Genomic DNA, 22,362 nt, shown 5'->3' with positions numbered 1-22,362 from the left:
TTTGGATTGGATTTGGATTGGATTTGGATTGGATTTGGATTGGATTTGGATTGGATTTGGATTGGATTTGGATTGGATTTGGATTGGATTTGGATTGGATTTGGATTGGATTTGGATTGGATTTGGATTGGATTTGGATTGGATTTGGATTGGATTTGGATTGGATTTGGATTGGATTTGGATTGGATTTGGATTGGATTTGGATTGGATTTGGATTGGATTTGGATTGGATTTGGATTGGATTTGGATTGGATTTGGATTGGATTTGGATTGGATTTGGATTGGATTTGGATTGGATTTGGATTGGATTTGGATTGGATTTGGATTGGATTTGGATTGGATTTGGATTGGATTTGGATTGGATTTGGATTGGATTTGGATTGGATTGGATTTGGATTGGATTTGGATTGGATTTGGATTGGATTTGGATTGGATTTGGATTGGATTTGGATTGGATTTGGATTGGATTTGGATTGGATTTGGATTGGATTTGGATTGGATTTGGATTGGATTTGGATTGGATTGGATTTGGATTGGATTTGGATTGGATTTGGATTGGATTTGGATTGGATTTGGATTGGATTTGGATTGGATTTGGATTGGATTTGGATTGGATTTGGATTGGATTTGGATTGGATTTGGATTGGATTTGGATTGGATTTGGATTGGATTTGGATTGGATTTGGATTGGATTTGGATTGGATTTGGATTGGATTTGGATTGGATTTGGATTGGATTTGGATTGGATTTGGATTGGATTTGGATTGGATTTGGATTGGATTTGGATTGGATTTGGATTGGATTTGGATTGGATTTGGATTGGATTTGGATTGGATTTGGATTGGATTTGGATTGGATTTGGATTGGATTTGGATTGGATTTGGATTGGATTTGGATTGGATTTGGGATTGGATTTGGATTGGATTGGATTTGGATTGGATTGATTTGGATTGGATTTGGATTGGATTTGGATTGGATTTGGATTGGATTTGGATTGGATTTGGATTGGATTTGGATTGGATTTGGATTGGATTTGGATTGGATTTGGATTGGATTTGGATTGGATTTGGATTGGATTTGGATTGGATTTGGATTGGATTTGGATTGGATTTGGATTGGATTTGGATTGGATTTGGATTGGATTTGGATTGGATTTGGATTGGATTTGGATTGGATTTGGATTGGATTTGGATTGGATTGGATTGGATTTGGATTGGATTTGGATTGGATTTGGATTGGATTTGGATTGGATTTGGATTGGATTTGGATTGGATTTGGATTGGATTTGGATTGGATTTGGATTGGATTTGGATTGGATTTGGATTGGATTTGGATTGGATTTGGATTGGATTTGGATTGGATTTGGATTGGATTTGGATTGGATTTGGATTGGATTTGGATTGGATTTGGATTGGATTTGGATTGGATTTGGATTGGATTTGGATTGGATTTGGATTGGATTTGGATTGGATTTGGATTGGATTTGGATTGGATTTGGATTGGATTTGGATTGGATTTGGATTGGATTTGGATTGGATTTGGATTGGATTTGGATTGGATTTGGATTGGATTTGGATTGGATTTGGATTGGATTTGGATTGGATTTGGATTGGATTTGGATTGGATTTGGATTGGATTTGGATTGGATTTGGATTGGATTTGGATTGGATTTGGATTGGATTTGGATTGGATTTGGATTGGATTTGGATTGGATTTGGATTGGATTTGGATTGGATTTGGATTGGATTTGGATTGGATTTGGATTGGATTTGGATTGGATTTGGATTGGATTTGGATTGGATTTGGATTGGATTTGGATTTGGATTGGATTTGGATTGGATTTGGATTGGATTTGGATTGGATTTGGATTGGATTTGGATTGGATTTGGATTGGATTTGGATTGGATTTGGATTGGATTTGGATTGGATTTGGATTGGATTTGGATTGGATTTGGATTGGATTTGGATTGGATTTGGATTGGATTTGGATTGGATTTGGATTGGATTTGGATTGGATTTGGATTGGATTTGGATTTGGATTGGATTTGGATTGGATTTGGATTGGATTTGGATTGGATTTGGATTGGATTTGGATTGGATTTGGATTGGATTTGGATTGGATTTGGATTGGATTTGGATTGGATTTTGGATTGGATTTGGATTGGATTTGGATTGGATTTGGATTGGATTTGGATTGGATTTGGATTGGATTTGGATTGGATTTGGATTGGATTTGGATTGGATTTGGATTGGATTTGGATTGGATTTGGATTGGATTTGGATTGGATTTGGATTGGATTTGGATTGGATTTGGATTGGATTTGGATTGGATTTGGATTGGATTTGGATTGGATTTGGATTGGATTTGGATTTGGATTGGATTTGGATTGGATTTGGATTGGATTTGGATTGGATTTGGATTGGATTTGGATTGGATTTGGATTGGATTTGGATTGGATTGGATTTGGATTGGATTTGGATTGGATTTGGATTGGATTTGGATTGGATTTGGATTGGATTTGGATTGGATTTGGATTGGATTTGGATTGGATTTGGATTGGATTTGGATTGGATTTGGATTGGAATTGGATAAGACAAGAAGACAAGAAGACAAGAAGACAAGAAGACAAGAAGACAAGAAGACAAGAAGACAAGAAGACAAGAAGACAAGAAGACAAGAAGACAATGCGCGCCAACTGCTACTATTCGCTAATTCACCTAGCAGTATTTTCCTAACGCTGATTCTCTGATTCTCTGAGCAAACAAATGGGATCCCGAAATTTTCACAGCCCTCAGCACTCTTGTCTGTCACTAAATAACGTCTCCCATCATCGTTTCTATCTCCTCGGCAGGCACAGCACCATCGCCCTCGCACTACCAGGATAGCAATTACTTGGAGGAAGACAAATACACGCCCGGATTCGTGACGCTGGGACAAAAGTATAGCATAGCCGTCGGCTCGACGGTGGTGTTACCGTGCAAAATTAATGAGACAGGTAAGAGAAATTATTCTTTTCTACAAACACAGCTCCGGCCCGGTCAGTGCTTCATGCGGGCGGCAGTGATGGCAACGATAATTCCCCAATAACCGTGCTGGAGAGCCCTAGAGTCTGCCTACATGGGCCACATTGGGCCAGATCACAAAATTAAGGGGAAATAATATTTTGGCTATGAAGATGATGTTTCGGATCAAAGTTGTCTTAGGGAATTTGTTGAATTTTGACATTATGCAACACAATCTGAAAATATATATTTTTCCAACCTGTGCTCTTCAAGTTAGCTATTCAAAATGCTCTAGGAAGTTGTTCTTTGTTCAATTATAAACAACTTTTCCGAAGACACCAGCTTCGTAAGTCTATTTTAGTTTTTGCTATGGCGTTTTAAATGATTCAGGGTAGGGTGGTGCTTGTAAAGGTATATATTGTCAAGGCTTTTTGGTTATAAATTTTTCAAAAGTTACGTCTTCTACAAAATTTTAGAACCAGTTTTTACTCTTATGATGGCGAAGAACGTAAGAATCCATTAAATTTAACATTAAGCATCCATTAGATATGACCATTATTTCTTCACAAAATACATATTTTTCAAATGTCGATATCCCAGAAACGGAGAAAATCAGGGATACAAATTTCACAAGCTTTGGAAGGGGTGCATACGGTATTATGTATTTCTGGAGAATAGTGGAGAAATCACTGTACACTTCCTTGTAAAAGAAGCAATTTTTACAGAACATTCACTACTCTCATTCTAAAACATAATCTTCATAGACAAAAATTCTTTTATCCTCTCAATTTTGCGATCTGGCCCATTGCTCATGGTGACTCGACGCCGACGGACGACGGCAATCTCCTTGTGCCATATAAATCACTCCACTTTACCAAAACCATTCTACCCCCTCTAACAGAAAACTCCGGCCAATATGTGCTCGCGTGGAAACGGGGAACAGCGGTCCTGACGGCGGCATCTGTCAAAGTCACCGTCAACCCCCGGATACGGCTGATGCCGGTGCAAGGTCAAGCCGACCAACCGTCGGGCAGTCTTTCGTCCGGGTACAATCTGGAGATTCGGGACGTGAAGACGACAGACAACGGGAGCTACATCTGCCAGATTGGCTCCATGGAACCGAAGGAAATTGTCCACCAGCTGGAGGTGCTGGTGCCGCCCACGATCATTGCCGTGTCACCGGAGAGCAGAAAGCTGGACATACACAAGGGAAGCCCGGTCCAGCTGGCGTGCAACGCTACCGGAAATCCTCAGCCGAAAATCATCTGGTCCAGACGGGTAAGTTGCGCGGGTGTGAGTTGCGAGAGCGATGCGATGCACGAATGAACGCGTTGTTAAAATAGATGATGAGGTGGTTAAGGTCGGATGGTCCATGGTTTGGGCGTCCGGGTTTCGTGATGTCACATTTTCCAATTATAGCAGCATATTTTTTTTTGTAAATCCCTTTATCTCTGCCGTTAATTTTAGCTCGTTTGCAATTTTAGTTTTTATTGTTGGACTTTTTCAGATTAAGAATATTCAAATACATTTAAAATTACAGTCGAATTTCGATTTTGACAATGTAATCAAAATTATGCAACAATAAAACCGTGGTTATGTTGTTTATAACATAATAATATAAGCCTCATCTAATGTCGCAAGAACACACAAAAAGTTAAGAATCATTTCAACAGCAACTCATACTTACCGGCGATTTTGAACTTTTTGATGTAATGCAATACGCAATGAAGCGATTCTCTACTTTTGTAACAAAAATAACATTAATCCCAAAGATCAAATTATATGTCTCCAGTCAATTTGAGATAGTTGAATTCAATACCGCTTTCAGAAATGTTCCAGTCCACCATGTCACAATATTTAAGCTTTATTTGTAAAAGATACTGATTTCTTTGAAATGCCTTATCGCATTCAAGACTGCTTGCAATCTTGACTGGAACTTAAACATTTCATGTTCTTTTATCCAAAACACTCGTTATTGCATTTTTACACAATTATCGTCAAAAATGACGTCAAAATTTACACGGCGTGTAAATTTAAGATTTTTCTTAGTTTATGATTACAATACTTTTACAAAACATCAGAACGTTCCTTTTAAATATCGAAAGTTTTACAAACATCAATAAATCCTATTTCATAACAAATGAAACAAAAATTTGTAATAAATTTAGCGCATGAATTTGTATACATACTGCTAAACTTGATGCAAGTCGATTGGCATCAATGTATAGTATAGAGTCGGTGTATCCTTAGTAGACAGTCCCTTATAGTTGTACTAGTGGCTTTTTTCAGCCATTTTGCTATAAATGCTAACACAATATTTTCAAAAATGAAGGTCAATACCTACAAACTAAAAAAAATAGATTTACGCTTGACTTTATATTACCTTAAATCATGTAAAGCCAATGCTAATATTATTCCATAATAAAACCCTCAAATACATCTATTATACCCAACATTACTAGCAAAATCAAGTAAAACGGCTCGGTTTAACGTAAATCATGTACGCTGAAAATTCAAACATAAATAAAGCACATTAAATGAACGACCCGTCGATCCAATCATGTGCATTATTCTTGACATAATATTCAACGTGTAATCGTGTAAACCGAGCATTATCGTTTCCAACTTACTTTCAAGATGCAAGAAAGCATGCAATTTTGGCGTATGTTGGATGTAAGATCATGAAATGTTTCAGTTTCACTCAAGATTGCAAGCATTCCTGTATGCAAAGAGACAGTTTACATTATTTATCGCTGAATATTTATTTCATTCAGTTAGTTTTGATTATATCATGGATCGGAAAAAATATGAGTTCTGTTTGATCTATCGACCTTGACGCTTGTCCTACGGTGGCGAGCGACGGAGGCAGGATCAAACATGTCGCGCGTCAGTCTAGTAAGTGAAAAAGTGGCGTGATCGGTTAGTTCTTTTTGATCCTTTGACCTTGACGCTTGCTGCTGGGCAGTGCATCAAGAAAGCCAAGTTTTTTTTCCTTTTCGGGTCGCGCGCCTTTTTTTCTGAGTGCTTTTATATAGCCGAGCAAACGAGTGAGGCTGAGAGTGGATTGTGGCTGCACAGTGAAGGATAAAGGATCAATTGGTGAGCTCGTTTCATGCTACTATTTCTAATCTATAAAATATGTATGATTGCACATTTAATCGTTACAATTGTGGGACGTAAATATGAATTTTCAACAAACTATGAATTGTTCGTCACTGTGAGTGTCGACACAAACTCTGATTCATGAATTATTTATGTTTCACATTTTTTTTTATTTTCAGAACACCCCTTTTTACCTTTAATTTTGTAATTAAAAAAAAAAAAACTTTAAATGGTTCGACACTACAAGTGTAGACTTGCGAAAAGTTCACTTTATTCAACAAACTTTGGATGGTTCGCCACTGTAAGTGTCGGCATAAGAATAAGAGTGTTCTATGATGTTCCAACCAATCAAGTTTTTTGTTTTTTTTTCAAATAAGTAAAATATAATAACCCATGCTTTCGTCCTGACAGCTGTAGGAATGTTACATTTAGGTATTTGTTCAACAAACTTTGAATGGTTCGTCACCTTAAGTGTGGGCATAATTTTCCACTGCATAGAAATTGTTCATATCAAATGAAAATATTATATTTACAAATAAGCATGTATATATCTCACAAATCATTATTTATCATGATCTAATCGCTTATCAAAGTGAATCCTGTGACCCAACGATCCTTCCCATTAACAAACATCCCTCCCAGTAACCTTTGTGGAGATGCAGAGGCAAACACGGTCTCCAAATAGCAAAGGTTACACACTAACATTCCTTCCCCCAATCCCACCTGACTGCAAGGACGTGGCCGGCGCCGTTATTGACCCTGTATAAATAGAGGCACTGAATTATGCATATTGAAGAAGATTATGGCCAATCCCAGCCAAACTTCTAGTTGATTCTTTGTGCATTTTCACTGACTTCGGTCAATCACGGAATAGCAACCATTGATATGTGTAGTCAGTCTAAGCTAAGCTAAGCTAATTATATCATGGATCGGAAAAAATATAAGATTTACCAAAGCGGAAAAAATATAAGATTTACCAAACCATCTAATGTAAAATGTGTGAACTTCACACAATTATTGTGGCACGATAAAATCGTACATATAACCGTGTTAAAATCGAGAGTTATTTATAGAAGCCATGTTAAAACGAGCAGTGATAAGATCGAGAATCTATATATATAGAGAATCACAGCTCAATTTTGTTGAAAAAATAATCGAAATAAATAGTTTTGCTTAAAATTTAAGCTCCCTTGTGCCTGTAGTAGACCTACTAAGAGATACTTTTTTTAACAACATAATTAATAAATCAAATCCATCGAAATATTTTGATATTTTTTGAAAGAAAATATAAATGTGCTGTTAGAAAAAGATTTTGATTTGTGTTTTGCCTACGCCGTGAAGCTAATAATTAGTCGAAAGTACTACTTTGACAATGCACATCTCTGTTGTTTTAGAAGCAATTTCAAAAAGGCAGCATTCAAGATCAATTTCAATTTTAATTGTCTCAAAATATATGCTCTTACACTTTGTGGCATTTTGGAAACCAGAATAGAACAAAAGCGATGGCATATAATTTTTTGGACATGAAATTTAGTGTTGAAGTGCAATGAAAATGTATTAACAAAAATCGTATTATTTCTTCACTATTAGTATACAGTCGAAGCTCGTTATAACGACAACTTTTATTGCGACAAATCTCTCTATAACAACATTTCCAATGGTCCCTTCAAATTCCCATACTAATTTCAATTTTTATAGCGACATTTCTCTATTTCGACCGTTCTCTATTGCGACATTAGTGTTATATTCAATAGTCACTCAATATAACGACATTCGTTTAGCTATTTCAGTACATATTATGATCGTTTAATTCCTCTATGCTCCATAACGACATCCAACCTCTTTATAACGTCGATTCTATAGCGACATCTCCGTATACCGACGGTCCCTTGCGATGTCGCTATAACGAGCTTCGACTGTATTTCATTGGAAAATATTAATAGATACTCTTTATTTTAAATTATTTGTCTATAAAACAAAATTAAAAGCGATGACATGCAACGATGAGTTTCATTGACATAAATTTGATTGTGAACATTGTTGAGTAGAAATAGCACACTCAAAATTTGTTCTACTCAAAAAAAAACAACGAGAATGATAAGAATGATAAGCAAAAAGAGAAATTTTGATTACACTCAAAATTTCTGTTGCCTTAAAAAACTTAAACCCTTTTTTTAACTAGCTAGCCTACAAATCGAAATTCAAAATGATGACATATATTTTTTCGGCATTATTTTGCTTATATTAATCCAGTGAACTTGTTTGGGGCTAAATGAAAATTTCAGATGACAATAAAAATTGCGTTTTAAAATATTTGGTAGTAAATCGAAACTTGAAACGATGTTATTTATTTATATATAAATATCTTGTTTGTTTTAAACTGTTTGCCTGTAAATAATGATTCATGGTAATTTGTTTAACTATTTCATTTATTCAAGGCTCAATGACCATTACAAATTCATGGTGATGACATGTATTCGTTTCAACAAAACATTTATTGTGGGATTTATTTTCTGGCATTGATTTATCGTTTGCGTGACGTTTCGGCCTACTGTTCTATTTCGGCCATCTTCAGACGCATATCAATCACCGCAGCTGAAACTACCTCCTTCCCAGCTGGATTGGAAACAGTCTTAGAAGTGAAGTTTTCTTAAGTTTTTTAATTAAAAGATACTAGACTGTAATCACAAATTTTTGCTGGGGTCCTACAATCACATTCATGTAGAAAAAACTGCATGTACAAGGTCGAATTTTGATTTACAGGACATTTCTTGGTTTCTTAAGTAAAACAAATTTTGAGTGAAATCAAACATTTATATTTTATGTGATTTGGGGCTCTGAAACTTATTATTCACCAAGAAAACCATAATTTATCACTGTAAACATTGTTACATTGTTTAATGAAACACAAATGCATACCAAATGAAACTAGGAACTACCTTCTTTAAATAATTTTGAGTAGTCTATCTATTTAAATCGCTTTTAATTGGATATTGATTAGAAATAGAATATTATTCCATTGCTGCAAAAATTTTGAAAATCACTTAGGAAACAACGGAGATATGCATTGTAACTTTTTCTGGATCCTTTGTAGTAAGTGTACTTTTTTCCATGTTGGTAAAATAAATGAACTTCTCAAACCGATATTTTACTATTACTGTTTCTAAAGGACCAACTAGCATAAATTTTAGAATCGAGTATTCTTTCGAAAGTTAAGCGTTCCAAAAATGTCACAGTTCATTCAATAATATTTTTTTCTACCTCAGAAATTCCTCATGGGGTTTCTTTGGAAATTTCTGCATGGATAAATCTGAAGTATTATATTGAGGTGTCCTGAAAAACTCTACACTATTTTTGTGAATTCTGCTAGTGATTTGTACTACATATAAGATCAAAGGGGATATCAGATGTGGAGGGTCTTGTTTCCTGAACTTAACAAAAATCCTGTGATTCGGGATTTTTATTTTCGAAGTCCTACACAGCAAAAAAATCTTAAATTTACATGTCACGTAAACTTTCATGATTGTCATGTGAATCGAATTATCATTTGACATTAAACGATAAATAATGTAAACTGCCTCATTGCATTCAGGAATGCTTGCAAACTTGAGTGAAACTGAAACATTTCATGATCTTGCATCCAACATTCGCCAATGTTGCATGATTTCTTGCATCTTGAAAGTGAAATTGAAAACAAGATCGCTCAGTTTACATGATTCCACGTTGAATATTCTGCCAAAAATAATGCACATGGATGGATCGACGGCGTGTCATTCCATGTGCATTATTTATGATTGAATTTTCAGCGGGAAAATCATGTAAATCGAGCCGTTTTGCAAGCAACATTCTTTGAGAGAAGGCGTTTCGCGTTCAATATTAAGGAATTTGGTAACAATGTTGTATATAATAGATGTGTTTATAGGTTTTATCATTGAATAATATATGAGCGACGGCTTTACATGATTGAAACTAAAATAACGTTACGTGTAAATCTAAGATTTTTTTGGTGTGTAGGATTTACTCATGATATCTGAAAACTACAATAAAATTGTCAAAACTTAACTGACGTTAGAAGTGTTATTGCATAATGAACATTCAGGTTAAAATATATGTAAAATATTGTCATTTTATATGTAGAAATTCGAACTGAATTTCCACATTTTTCCAAAACACATTTCTAATATGCGTGTCGGATAATATATTCTTGATACTTTTGTTTCACCTCTGTTGGAATTGTTTAAAATGCTACTGAGCTCATATATGCATTATATTAAAGTTCTTCATATTAAACAGTTTCAGACAATTCAGCCAAGAAAAACTCCCAAAGTCAAAGTGATTCAGGGAAATGCCCAAGTAGTGTTTTAACCTGAGTCTGGGTCATTTGGCATAATGGTCATTTCATCAAGAACAGATATATTTTGAAAGAAGGGATTTAATTCTAATAAAGCAAAACGGTCTCTATGCTAAACGAATTATGTCATTATGTCAAACGGCGTTATGCTAAATGACCTTATGCCAAATGGTTTTATGCAAAATGACCCGCTCCCCTTCAGCCTGTACCTAATGAGTTGAATTTTGTTTTCAAATGATTACTGTTTTCATATTTATGATTCCATAAAAATACATTGAATACCTCCACGACTCTTTGGCCTTGAGTGTCCAGAGGATTCAAAAACAAAACTCTGCCCAGATTTATTGAAGTGCTAATAATATGACCTGTATTATACTTCGTTTTTTTTTTTTTTCTAAACGTTTGAAGAAGTTTCAACTTAACCAGAAGTCTTTCTTCTATCACACCGCTTTTTATGAGATGTATTGTACACAATTTTTTAAATGCAGTCATGACGATTCCTCTTTCCTTGTCGCGTGTATATTACTTTGGACCCACGTTTCTCAACAGCTCACTGAAACGAGCATCTGGTAGCGAGCCGTTTTTCAAGAGTTACTAAGGTTGAGAAACAGTGCTTTAGACCATTCAGAAATATTTAGTGCTTCTCACAATCCTTCTTTTCCAATGATCACATTTCCAGCAAGAAAATAAACACAACTGTATGCTTTTGAAACAACATAGCCTAAGCAGTCTTTAGGGAGTCGAACACGCAAGTTTTTGCTCCAACGTTTTGAACTTTTTTCAAGGGTTCAATAACTATGGTTTTCACCCAACATTGTTTCAACAAAAAAACAGAAATGATCTGGTTGCGTAGATATGGCATGTGATATGATTACTAGAGAGAATTTTTAGGAGAATTCAAGTTGAAAAACAGAGCCTTCCCAGTAGGTTTTTCTTCATGCAAATCGGAGAAAGAGATTTAAAGAAAGGAAATCCTAGAAAAATATTGCAATATTTTTTTTAATATTGATAGATAAATATCCATTAAAATCAAGGAAAATAATGTGAGATTTTTGCTGAAGGAATCAGATGATATCTTCCGAAGTATGGATAAAATATAATAAATATTATTATAAACTCAATGATTTACATGACAGTTTCGATTAAATCAAAATCGTCTGCAAATCCAAAAAAGACGTCCTTCCGCATGACGATGGTGCTACTTTTTTATACGTCATACAAGAGCAGTATTTGGATACAGCAGGTTTAATGTTTAGTTAACAAAATGAACACAACTGAATAATTATTGTGTAGAATCAATCTTTAGATACATTTTCCATTTGTTTTATAACCCATACTGCCGGTGTCCACAATGTACCGATGTAAACGATGTACCGAAATCCACAATCAAAACCGTAGTATCGTCACATGTGTGGAATGGAAAGCATTATAATTACTTTTGAGTATAAGCGCTTGTGTGTTTTGTGAATATCTGAGAGAATGTGATGAGAATCCAGTTATATGCATATAGAGATCGGTGATTTTTTTTATTGGAAGCACATGACCATCCCGCTGTAAAAAATAAATGCATTGTGCAACCCAGTTCGGAAGATTTGAGAGAATATCAACAAAGATGTAGCTCCGGGATACGATCGACGTGTGGCTGGGCTGCTGTTTTGACGGCGATAACCAAAAACAACATAATATTTCATTCGAATCAATAGATATTGCCAAAAATAGACCCATATTGATATCATAATCAAAAGCTGCCACAATTGGAACATGCCATAAATGGAACATGACAAAAATGGAATCCCACTGTACATGATCCTTCAAACTACCTCTTCACCAAAAAAATGGAAACCTTCATTTGAACCACCAACCTTTGACTCATTCATCCTCCGATCAACTTTGATGACGAAGCAGAGCGGTGGCGTGCGGTATCTATTTAATCTGCCACAAACCAATTACTCTACCACAACATGCGAGCGAGCACCTATAGAGTTATATATAGGATGGCCAAAGTGCCATCATGGTTTGCAACACGATTCCAATTATGCTACCTCAAAATTGCATTCGACCTCTGGTATGCTGCTCTGTTTATGAAGGTGGTGACCGCACGTAACGTAATGCCATGCCATGCGTGCCATCGTTTGGCTGAGGCTGCATTCTCTGCTGGATGTGGCGGTACGATTCAATCTTAATCAACTGATTCGATAGATTTCCGGCCACGATGTGGCAAGGAAATGGGCCACAACATGAATGCTGCGTAATGTGCTATCTGAAGGCGATGGTAATCGGCCAGTTGTTGAACAATGGTTTGACTTCTACATTTGCTTGATTTAATTTTGTAATTTTAAACAGATTAGAACTAGTTCGTACTTGAATTTCATTATTTAATAAATCAGAAGTATTTACAAAATTAAATTTGTTTATGTCATGTGAATTCTACCTAGATTCCTCACAGGGAGCCATTCTTGATTTCTCAAAATAATCCTCTTACTATTCCTCTCAGGGTTCATCTCAAGAATCCTCTAGGGATTCCTCTCAGGAGTCCTCTCGGGATTCCACTTAGGAATTCTCTCAGTAATTCTCCCAGGATTCCTATCGGGAATACTCTCAGGATTCCTCTGAGGATTTCTCTCGGAATTCCTCTTAGGATTTCTTTTGGAATCCTCTCAGGATTCTTCACAGAAAACCTCTCAAGATTCCTCACATGAATCCTCTTAGAATTCTTAACAGGAATCCTCTCAGAGTTCTTCTCAGGAATCGTCTCATGAACCCTGTCAGGTTCATCACAGGAATCCTCTCATGAATCCTCACAGGTTCCTTCCTGGATTGCTTACAGGATTCTTCTCGGAAACCCTTACAGAAATCCTCTCGGGATTCCTCTCAGAATACTTCTCAGGATTCCTTTCAGGAATCCACTCACGATTCCTCACATGAATCCTATCAGAATCCCTAACAGGAAACCGCTCAGGAATCCTCTCAGAATTCCTCAAAAGAAATTTTCTCTGGATTCTTGTCAGAATCCGCCCACGGTTCTTGCTAGAATCTCCTCAGCATTCCTCCTGGAAGCATTCCTCACAGTTTTTGTCACTGGAATCCTTTCAGAATTACACATTTTCCTAATCTCTTCAAAATTCCTCACTAAAATTCTCTGAAAGTTTTTGAAAATTATTGATCATAAAATTCCTCACTATTTCACTGTCAGCAAGAGAGAAAATTACGTCAACGCTACCAACTCAAGGACCGTGACCCTAGTCCGATTACTTATTCCACAATGAGATTAGATTAGGTACACCGCCAGACTGTCAGCGGCCGAATACCCGAAACGAAAACCACAATCGAATTTATTTGCTCGGGTGGAAAATTCGTTATCCCAGCATGAACCCACCGACATGGACGGATGGAGGCCCGTCGTGTCGTCCCGAGTCGATCGATGGCGGTGGTCACCTAATCCAGCTTTTCCTATCACACCTATTTCGGAGAATCCCATAAACCACAAAAATATACTGCTGCCTTCTACTGGAGCGACATTCGACCATTCATCGTCGTCATCCGGGGATCCACAAATCGGTTGGCATCAGATTTATAGTATTGGACAATACATTTGTAACTTTTATGATTTGCCATAAAAATGGTCAACAGTCGATTTGAATTGAATTTTCACAGTTATCTGACAAATTTGTTTTAAATTTCAACATACATACTTGAGTATGTTTTCCAATTACGAGTTCAAAAGTTACAACGATATGACTGAGCTGCTATACACAAAAATTGTCCTAAGCAAACTTGTTCGTCTCGTCCAAACCTACAATTTTGCTGCAAATACCGTAAAACGAGCTAACTTTGACCATTTTTTTTTTTTTTTTAAGATAATCCGATTATTTCTGCATCCTTTTCTGACGATTTTTGTTTACATTTCTAAGTAATGCACTGGTATCTTAGTATCTTATTCATTTCGAATGCAAGAAAATAAAAATGGAAATGTCATGAAATGGCTTGATAACGGGGTAACGGACTCACGTGATTGAGTGCGGCAATCAGTTCACTGCTTTAGACAAATTTTCCGAACATAAAATTGAAGCAGCCTCCAGTCATGGGTCTTTGATCCAAGTTAAGAAGCAAAGGGTGCCACCCAACGTGGTCAGTTGTTCCGAATTTGGAGGATTTTGGCAGAGGATTTTGAACTTCATTAGGGTTATGAAGGTTTCCTTCCAAATCGCAAAGAAAGGAGACTGTCGCGTTTTGCTGAAAACTGTTCAATTCGTGGTTGGAAAAATTACTTTAAAAAATTAGATATTTCTCAAGAAAGTGTGGTCCGTAAATCTCTCAAAAGTTGAACATTTTGTATGGAAAATTTGAAAAGTTGCAATGTATCGTCCAATACTGTAGACAAGTCCATCGACATTGATTGCATTCGGTTTCCCTCTGCGTACGTTTGTGTTCTTTAGTGTGTGTATGAATGCGGCCAAGTTCAAATAGCCTCACCATGTACCTACCTAGTGAATGCCTGCGCCTCGACTAACATCCTACTGAATCCGTTTCTGTTTTCTCTGTTCCGTTCCTTTCCCTTCGCACAGAACAACCTCCTGCCGACCGGTGAACCGAACAAAACCGGCATCGCGTTCCTGGTGCCGCATGCCAACCGTCACAGCAGTGGACATTACAAATGCACCGCCGATAATCGGGTCGGCCAACCAGACAGCCGGGAAATCGTGGTCAACGTGCTCTGTAAGTATATAGTTCCGTTCGGATGCAAATGCTTGTCCAGTGGTGGGGACTCTGCTGTTTGTGATGGTGGTGATGGTGGTGAGGGTCAACTGAACAACAGTCCGCAACGATGAACGACCGACGGTTTGGATTGAGGCGACTTCCACAAATACACGACTAGCCGGGATGGGATACTATGGGGCTTCAGGCCACTAGCCTAGTGTCCTGTGATGAAGTTTATTTAGTGACGGTGAGGTTTGTGGAAGTGATTGTAAAAGTAATCAAAACAAGCTTGAACAGTCCATTGCAGATGAAGAGTTCTATTATGAATTGTGATGCCCCTTTGTGAGAAAACTTGAACAAAGGTCATGATTTCTACTGAAGCCGATTCGAAACGTCAAAGAAGAATCATTCTGTAACGAAATTTGGAAGATGATATTAATGATTTAATGCTATGCACCGGAGTTTTGAAATAAATCTTTGAATAAAAATCATCACAGTTGCAAACGTAGCCCTTAGGTTTCGAAGGCATATAACCAAAGAATTCTTTAAGTCTTTAAACTAAACAAAAAGAATTGTCGTAGTATTTCGTTCGGTGATCCTCCTAAGGATCTAAGAATTCACCTTCCTAGAATTCCATTCAGGAAACTGTAGTGTCGGGAGGGAGGAAGCGGCACATGCCAAGCTAATGACTCGATCAGCCGAATTGTAGCAGGAGCAATTCCAGCACAACTTCATCGCTCAAAACACTTTACAAGACTGGCGTGTCATTCATTTCTTCTCGTTTGCTTAAGTTTTCCTTGTTACTAAAACTATGTGCTCTTCTGCTTAGTTTATATCTTCGCTAATACCCCTCTCAATCCCTACATTCTCTTCCTGATCTACTCTTATAAACATAAGATCATTTCTTCTACTAGATTTTTCTATGATCAAATAAATTCAGATTATCTTTCATTCATCCCTTTGATGTCCTTGAGTTCGCATACAATAGTATGTTTAAGCTTAATCAGCTTATCGAAGGATCATGAAAAGCATTCTGTGCAGCTCACTTTTTAAGTAATTATCCGAACTCGAGTTCACAAAACGTTCACTTACACTGCTGCATAGAAAGCAGTTCAGCTCAAAAAAAAACCCCAATGAGAAGAAACAAAACGAAAAAATATGTTATTTTCACTGTCATTGTGCATCAACGCCATATTTCGTTATGCATATCCTCATTCTTAGTAGGTGTTGATTCAATATTTTTGGAAGTTGCATTTTTTTTAATATTTTCTGCAAGACTCGAACTCGAGTTCTCCTCGTTTGAAATCTTGGTCCATACCAGTACTTCATATGTGTGATGCAATTGTGTATGAATTAACTTGATATGTCGATTTCTTATGCCTGTGCTTCGATCTACTCATGTTGAAACTATTTATAACTTCAAATTCTCTTTGAAATCATCTTTGAACCCATTATACACTTGATAGTTCTTTTAAGTTTACTCCGAACTATTTCTGAACTTGTGGGATTTGACATTCCTTAGTTTGTTTTGTTCTGCAGTTTTTCCTCTGAAGTGCAAGTAGTCAAATTAAAAATAGCGAATTAAGAAAAACTTTATTGAAAAATATGAAAATGCCTAATTATGTACTGATTTGCATTAGAAATTAACAATTCTGTGCAGGAATAAGGAATATGTGTGAATTTTTCTGACGGACTTTACTCTAGTGAGGGAAGTGCTAGCTGTTATTTCCTCGAACCAGTTAAATTTTTGACTTGAACAGCATTTCTACGATGCAGGTAGGTAGATTCTACATGTATTCAAGCGAATTTGTGAGTATTTTATGAACATTTTCGAGCCTTCACTAAACAAAGTGCATTGCTATTTTAGTCCCCGTTATTTCAGTTGAGGGGTGGGTTTGTTTACACGATTAACTTTCATTTATTGCTGTCTTGCATTTAAGACGGTAAGAGCCTTTTTTGCAAAGTAATACCGTAAACTAGTCAACAAAAACACTGCGGAGTGATAAAATCTCATATAGGATTGATTGACAAAAAGCTTTTTTTTTTTTGCTTCCAAGTAATGTTCGAGTTCAAAAGAAGTTTAGAATAAGTACGGCTAACATTTTAAGTGAAAACGGGGTTGGTGGTCTGATGGCTACCGCTTCTGCTTCATAAGCAGAAGGTCATGGGTTCAATCCCAGGCCCGTCCCCTTTCCTAATACTTTGTAGTTGTAGTTGTACATCCCTCACTTGCTTCTATCTTCCATTCTAAATCAATCACACTCAAACTATTTGCTATGAACAAACGCTAGAACCAGAGACGGACAAAAAACCGTTCCCCTAACGCTTCCATTCGTCACCTTATTCCTCACTTTTCTCTCCTCATTCCTCACTCCTCATTTCACATTCCTTACTTCTTATTTCACATTCCTTACTTCTTACTCCTTATTTCTCATTTATCACTTTTTACTCCACACTCCTCATTCCTCGTTCCTCACTCATCATCATCATTCTTCATTCTTCAATCCTCATTCCTTATTTCTCACTTTTCACTCCTCATTCCTCATTTTCTATTGCTCACTCGTGTTTGCTCATTCTTCATACCTCACTCTTCACTCCTAATCAGTGTTGACCAGACTCATTTCCCCGGAATTCGAATTGTGAAGCCATGAACTGTTATAACTGTGCGTTGTATTCCTGAGATGGAGAGGGAGGTGGTTGGGCTTGAGTGTTGCACATGGGATCCGACAGTTTCGATCTCGGTGGGCCGCAATTCAAGTTTCGGTGAAATGATTCGCACTCACTCACTCACTCATTTCATTTCACCGAAACTTGAATTGTGGCTCTCTGGGATCAAAATTGGTCGATTTTGTGAGCAGTACTCAAGCTTAACCATCTGCTTTTCTATCTTAGGAGGATAGAGCATGCACACCAAAAAAATCTTAGATTTACACGTAACGTTATTTTAGTTTCAATCATGTAAAGCCGTCGCTCATATATTATTCAATGATAAAACCTATAAACACATCTATTATATACAACATTGTTACCAAATTCCTTAATATTGAACGCGAAACGCCTTCTCTCAAAGAATGTTGCTTGCAAAACGGCTCGATTTACATGATTTTCCCGCTGAAAATTCAATCATAAATAATGCACATGGAATGACACGCCGTCGATCCATCCATGTGCATTATTTTTGGCAGAATATTCAACGTGGAATCATGTAAACTGAGCGATCTTGTTTTCAATTTCACTTTCAAGATGCAAGAAATCATGCAACATTGGCGAATGTTGGATGCAAGATCATGAAATGTTTCAGTTTCACTCAAGTTTGCAAGCATTCCTGAATGCAATGAGGCGGTTTACATTATTTATCGTTTAATGTCAAATGATAATTCGATTCACATGACAATCATGAAAGTTTACGTGACATGTAAATTTAAGATTTTTTTGCTGTGTGGTTGTAGTAGTTCGTGGCTTCGTAGTTCGGAAAATGTTATTTTCGGGAAAATGAGTCTGAACAACACTGCTCCTCGTTCATCATTCCTCACTTCTCACTCCTCATACCTTACTTCTCATTCCTCATTCCTTACTCTTCATTCTTCACTCCTCATTCCTCATTCCTTATTCATCACTCCTCATTACTCACTCCTCATACCTCACTCCTCACTCTTCACACCTCATTCCTCACTCCTAATTTCTCTCTCCTCACTCCTCATCTCTTATTCCTCACTCTTCATTCCTCATTCTTCACTTCTCACTCCTTATTCCTCGTTCCTGACTTATTACTCCTCATTCCTCTGTATTTACTTCTCATTTCTCACTCCTCATATCACACTCCTTACTTATCACTCCTTATTCCTCATTATTTACCCTCATTCCTCATTTCTCACTTCTCAATCTTTATTCTTTACTGTCCATTTCACATTCCTCACTTCTCACTCTTCATTCCTCACTTCTCACTTTTTATTCCGTACTCCTACTTACGATTTCTCACTTCTCATTTCTCACTCATGTTTTGTTCCTCATTCCTTATTCAGCATTTCTCACTTGTCACTTCTCATACATCGTTCCTCATATCTCAATACTCATTCCTTACTTTTTTTCATTTCTCATACATCACTCCTCATTTCTCACTCCTTATTCCTTACTGCTCATTCATTACACCTCATTCATTGCTTCACCCTCTCGGGGGAATTACTCCCCAAGCAACCTAAAGTTCGGATAAAAGGGCCAGTTTAGGCTTAATCAGCTCACTTTTAAAGTAATTAACCGAACTTTATAGTTCGAAGTTCGATTTTTACCTTCAAGTACAAAAGGAGTTCAATATAAACTTGTTCCGAACGTTCAATATATATCAGTTATATTAAACACAAAATCAAATTTGTTTTATGTATGCTGTTTGATAATGTTTCAATGTTTACCAACACGGAGAAAGTTCTCGAAAATTGCAATGGGGATCATAGAAAATCGCTGCGCACGTGGTGATCGATCTTTGTCATATTCGGTTCAAGTGGTGATGAACTGATGTTGCGGATTAAAATTGTTGCAACAAGAATAGGAGATGACAATGTCTTTGTTGCAGCGTGTTGGGTGATAATTGATTCACTGTTGTTAACACAATATGACGTCACTATTTCATCTTACTATACCAACCTCTCTTTACATCACACGGCAACGCCAAACAAAACCGAAAACATTTCGATTTTCACCGCTTGCTTACCAGTCATCTTCCGACTCAAATTGAATGAAAAAACAACAATCAGCATCGACTCAAATCGTTTTGTCAGGAATCCTCCTAGTATTCCGTTCAGGAGTCCTCCTAGGATTCCGTTCAGGAGTCTTCCTAGGATTCTGTTCAGGAGTCCTCCTAGGATTCCGTTCAGGAATTCTCCTAGGATTCCGTTCAGGAATCCTCCTAGGATTCCATTCTGAAATCCTCCTAGGCTTCCCTTCAGGAATCCTCCTAGGATTCCCTTCAGGAATCCTCCTAGGAGTCTGTTCCGGAATCCTCCTACGATGCAGCTCAGGAATCCTTCTAGGATTCCGTTCAGGAATCCTTCTAGGATTCCGTTCAGGAATCCTTCTAGGATTCCGTTCAGGAATCTTCTTAGGATTTAGTTCAGGAATCCTCCTAGGATTCAGTTCAGGAATCCTGCTAGGATCCCGTTCAGGAATCCTTCAAAGGTTTTACTCAGGAATTCTCCCATGATTTCACTCAGCAATCTTCCAAAGATTCCACTCGTGAATTCTTCTAGGATTTCACTTGTGAATTCTTCTAGGATTTCACTCTAGAATGCTGCTAGAATGGCACTCAAGAATCCTCTTAGGATTCCACTCAGGAATCCAACTAGCAATCCTTTCATGAATCCTTCTAAGATTTCTCACAGAAATTCACCCAGGACTCCTCTCAGTAATCCTCCTAGGACTACTATTAGGGATCCTCCTAGGATTTCTCTAAGGAATCTTCCTAGAATTCCTCTCAGCAATCTTTCTAGGACTTCTCTCAGTAGTTATCCTTGGATACCAGTCACGAATTCTCCTAGGATTCCTCTCAAGAATCTTTCAAGCAATCCACTCAGCAATTGCTCTAGCATTCCTCTCAGGAATTCTTCTGGAATTCATCGCACGAATCTTCTAGAACACCTCTCACAAATCTTCCTAGGAATCCTCCTAGGATTCTATTCTGGAATCCTCCTATGATCCCATCCAGGAATCCTCATAGGATTTCACTCAGGAATCGTCTTAGGATCTCACTCAAGAATCCTCCTAGGATTCCATTCAGAAATCCTCAAACAATTCCATTCAGGAATCATCCAAAAATTTCATTGAGGAACCCTTCTTGGATTTCATTCAGTAATATTCCTGAGATTCCATTTAAGAATCCTCCCAGGATTCCATTCAGGAATCCTGCTAGGATACCATTCAAGAATCCTCCTAACATTTTATTCAGGAATCCTCCTAGCACTCCTAGTATTCGAATCAGGAATCCTCTTAGAAATCCATTCAGGAATCCTACTAGGATACCATTTTATAATCCTCCTAGGATTCATCCTAGGATTTCTCCTAGGATTCCATTCAGAAATCTCTCTAGGATTTTATTCAAAAAATCCTCCTAGGATTCAATTCAGGAATTCGAAGGATTCCACACAGGAATCATTCTAGGATTTCACTCAGGAATCATTTAAGAATTTACACAGACGTTCTCCTAGGATTTCAATCAGGAATTATTCTAGAATTTACTCAGAAATCCTTCTAGGATTCCATTCAGGAATCCTCCTGAGATTCCATTCAGGAATCATCCTGAGATTCCACTAAGGAATCCTCCTGAGATTCCACTCAGGAATCCTCCTAGGATTCTACTTAGGAATCCTCCTAGGATTCTACTCAGGAATCCTCCTAGGATTCCATTCTGAGATTCAATTTCTGAGATTCAATTTCGTAGGAAATTGATTTGGAATCCTTCAAGACTTCCAAACGGATATTCCCTTTGGATTGCGATTTGGAATTGTCACAGGATTCAACTTGATAATTTTCGTTTGAGTCAGATTGCAAATTTTCGTTAGAGGCCGATCGTTTCGTATACTTCTTGTGAGTCCAACCAGAAATTTGCAAAAGAATTAAAATATCGATTAAACTTCACTACATGAAACACTTCATCATACTAACGAAGAACGGACCTCTAGATTGTAATAATGCAATTCTGCAAAACATTTTCCGGAGCTCGGTAAAGTTGGTAGCTACATAGATTTGGAAATGAAATTTATCTCTTCCAACAGTGTTGCATCGTTTCCAACATAGGCAGAATGGTACGCACTCATAGTTTGTACCGTAGGTACCTTCCATTGACATCGTACATGAGCTTACGAGGAAACAACTACAACAACACAAACAAGCATTGCAGACTTCCCCGGCCCTGAAGAGAGCTCTCTCACTGGGCAAAATGTAAAATGGCACTTCCGAGCCATTTGAGGCCATTATTATGTGTGCTTGATGTGGAGTCCTGTTTCGACTGAATCCACTCCGGAACCGTTTCCGAATCTCGATGTTTTTCTTGCCTGCAAAAGTGTTCCCATGTACCTCTGCATGTGTGTGTGTGCTGTATGTAAGTAATTGGGTGTGAGATAGTGTTTTGAAGTGCCTACGCCAGCGAGACCGAAGGCAGGAACGAAATGGGCTTGTTGGGCTTTAAAAATTCCTGATGATGATGGGTGCTTTGCCGTAGA

General features: G+C 37.4%; 1 protein-coding gene across 1 annotated transcript in view; it reads left to right on the top strand.

The window, feature by feature from the left end:
* The window catches only part of LOC5566851 (lachesin), a 601,395-nt gene that overhangs the window by 525,742 nt on the left and 53,291 nt on the right, over positions 1-22,362 (top strand). Inside the window, exons 2-4 of the mRNA XM_021848912.1 lie at positions 2,853-2,996; positions 3,905-4,281; positions 15,022-15,172. Coding sequence (XP_021704604.1) covers positions 2,853-2,996; positions 3,905-4,281; positions 15,022-15,172 — 672 coding nt within the window. The remainder of the gene's footprint in view (positions 1-2,852; positions 2,997-3,904; positions 4,282-15,021; positions 15,173-22,362) is intronic.

This window comes from Aedes aegypti, chromosome 3 (genome assembly GCF_002204515.2).
Source record: "Aedes aegypti strain LVP_AGWG chromosome 3, AaegL5.0 Primary Assembly, whole genome shotgun sequence".
NCBI lineage: Eukaryota > Metazoa > Arthropoda > Insecta > Diptera > Culicidae > Aedes > Aedes aegypti.
The sequence above is the reverse complement of the archived record's forward strand: the minus strand, read 5'-3'. Positions and strand labels throughout refer to the sequence as shown.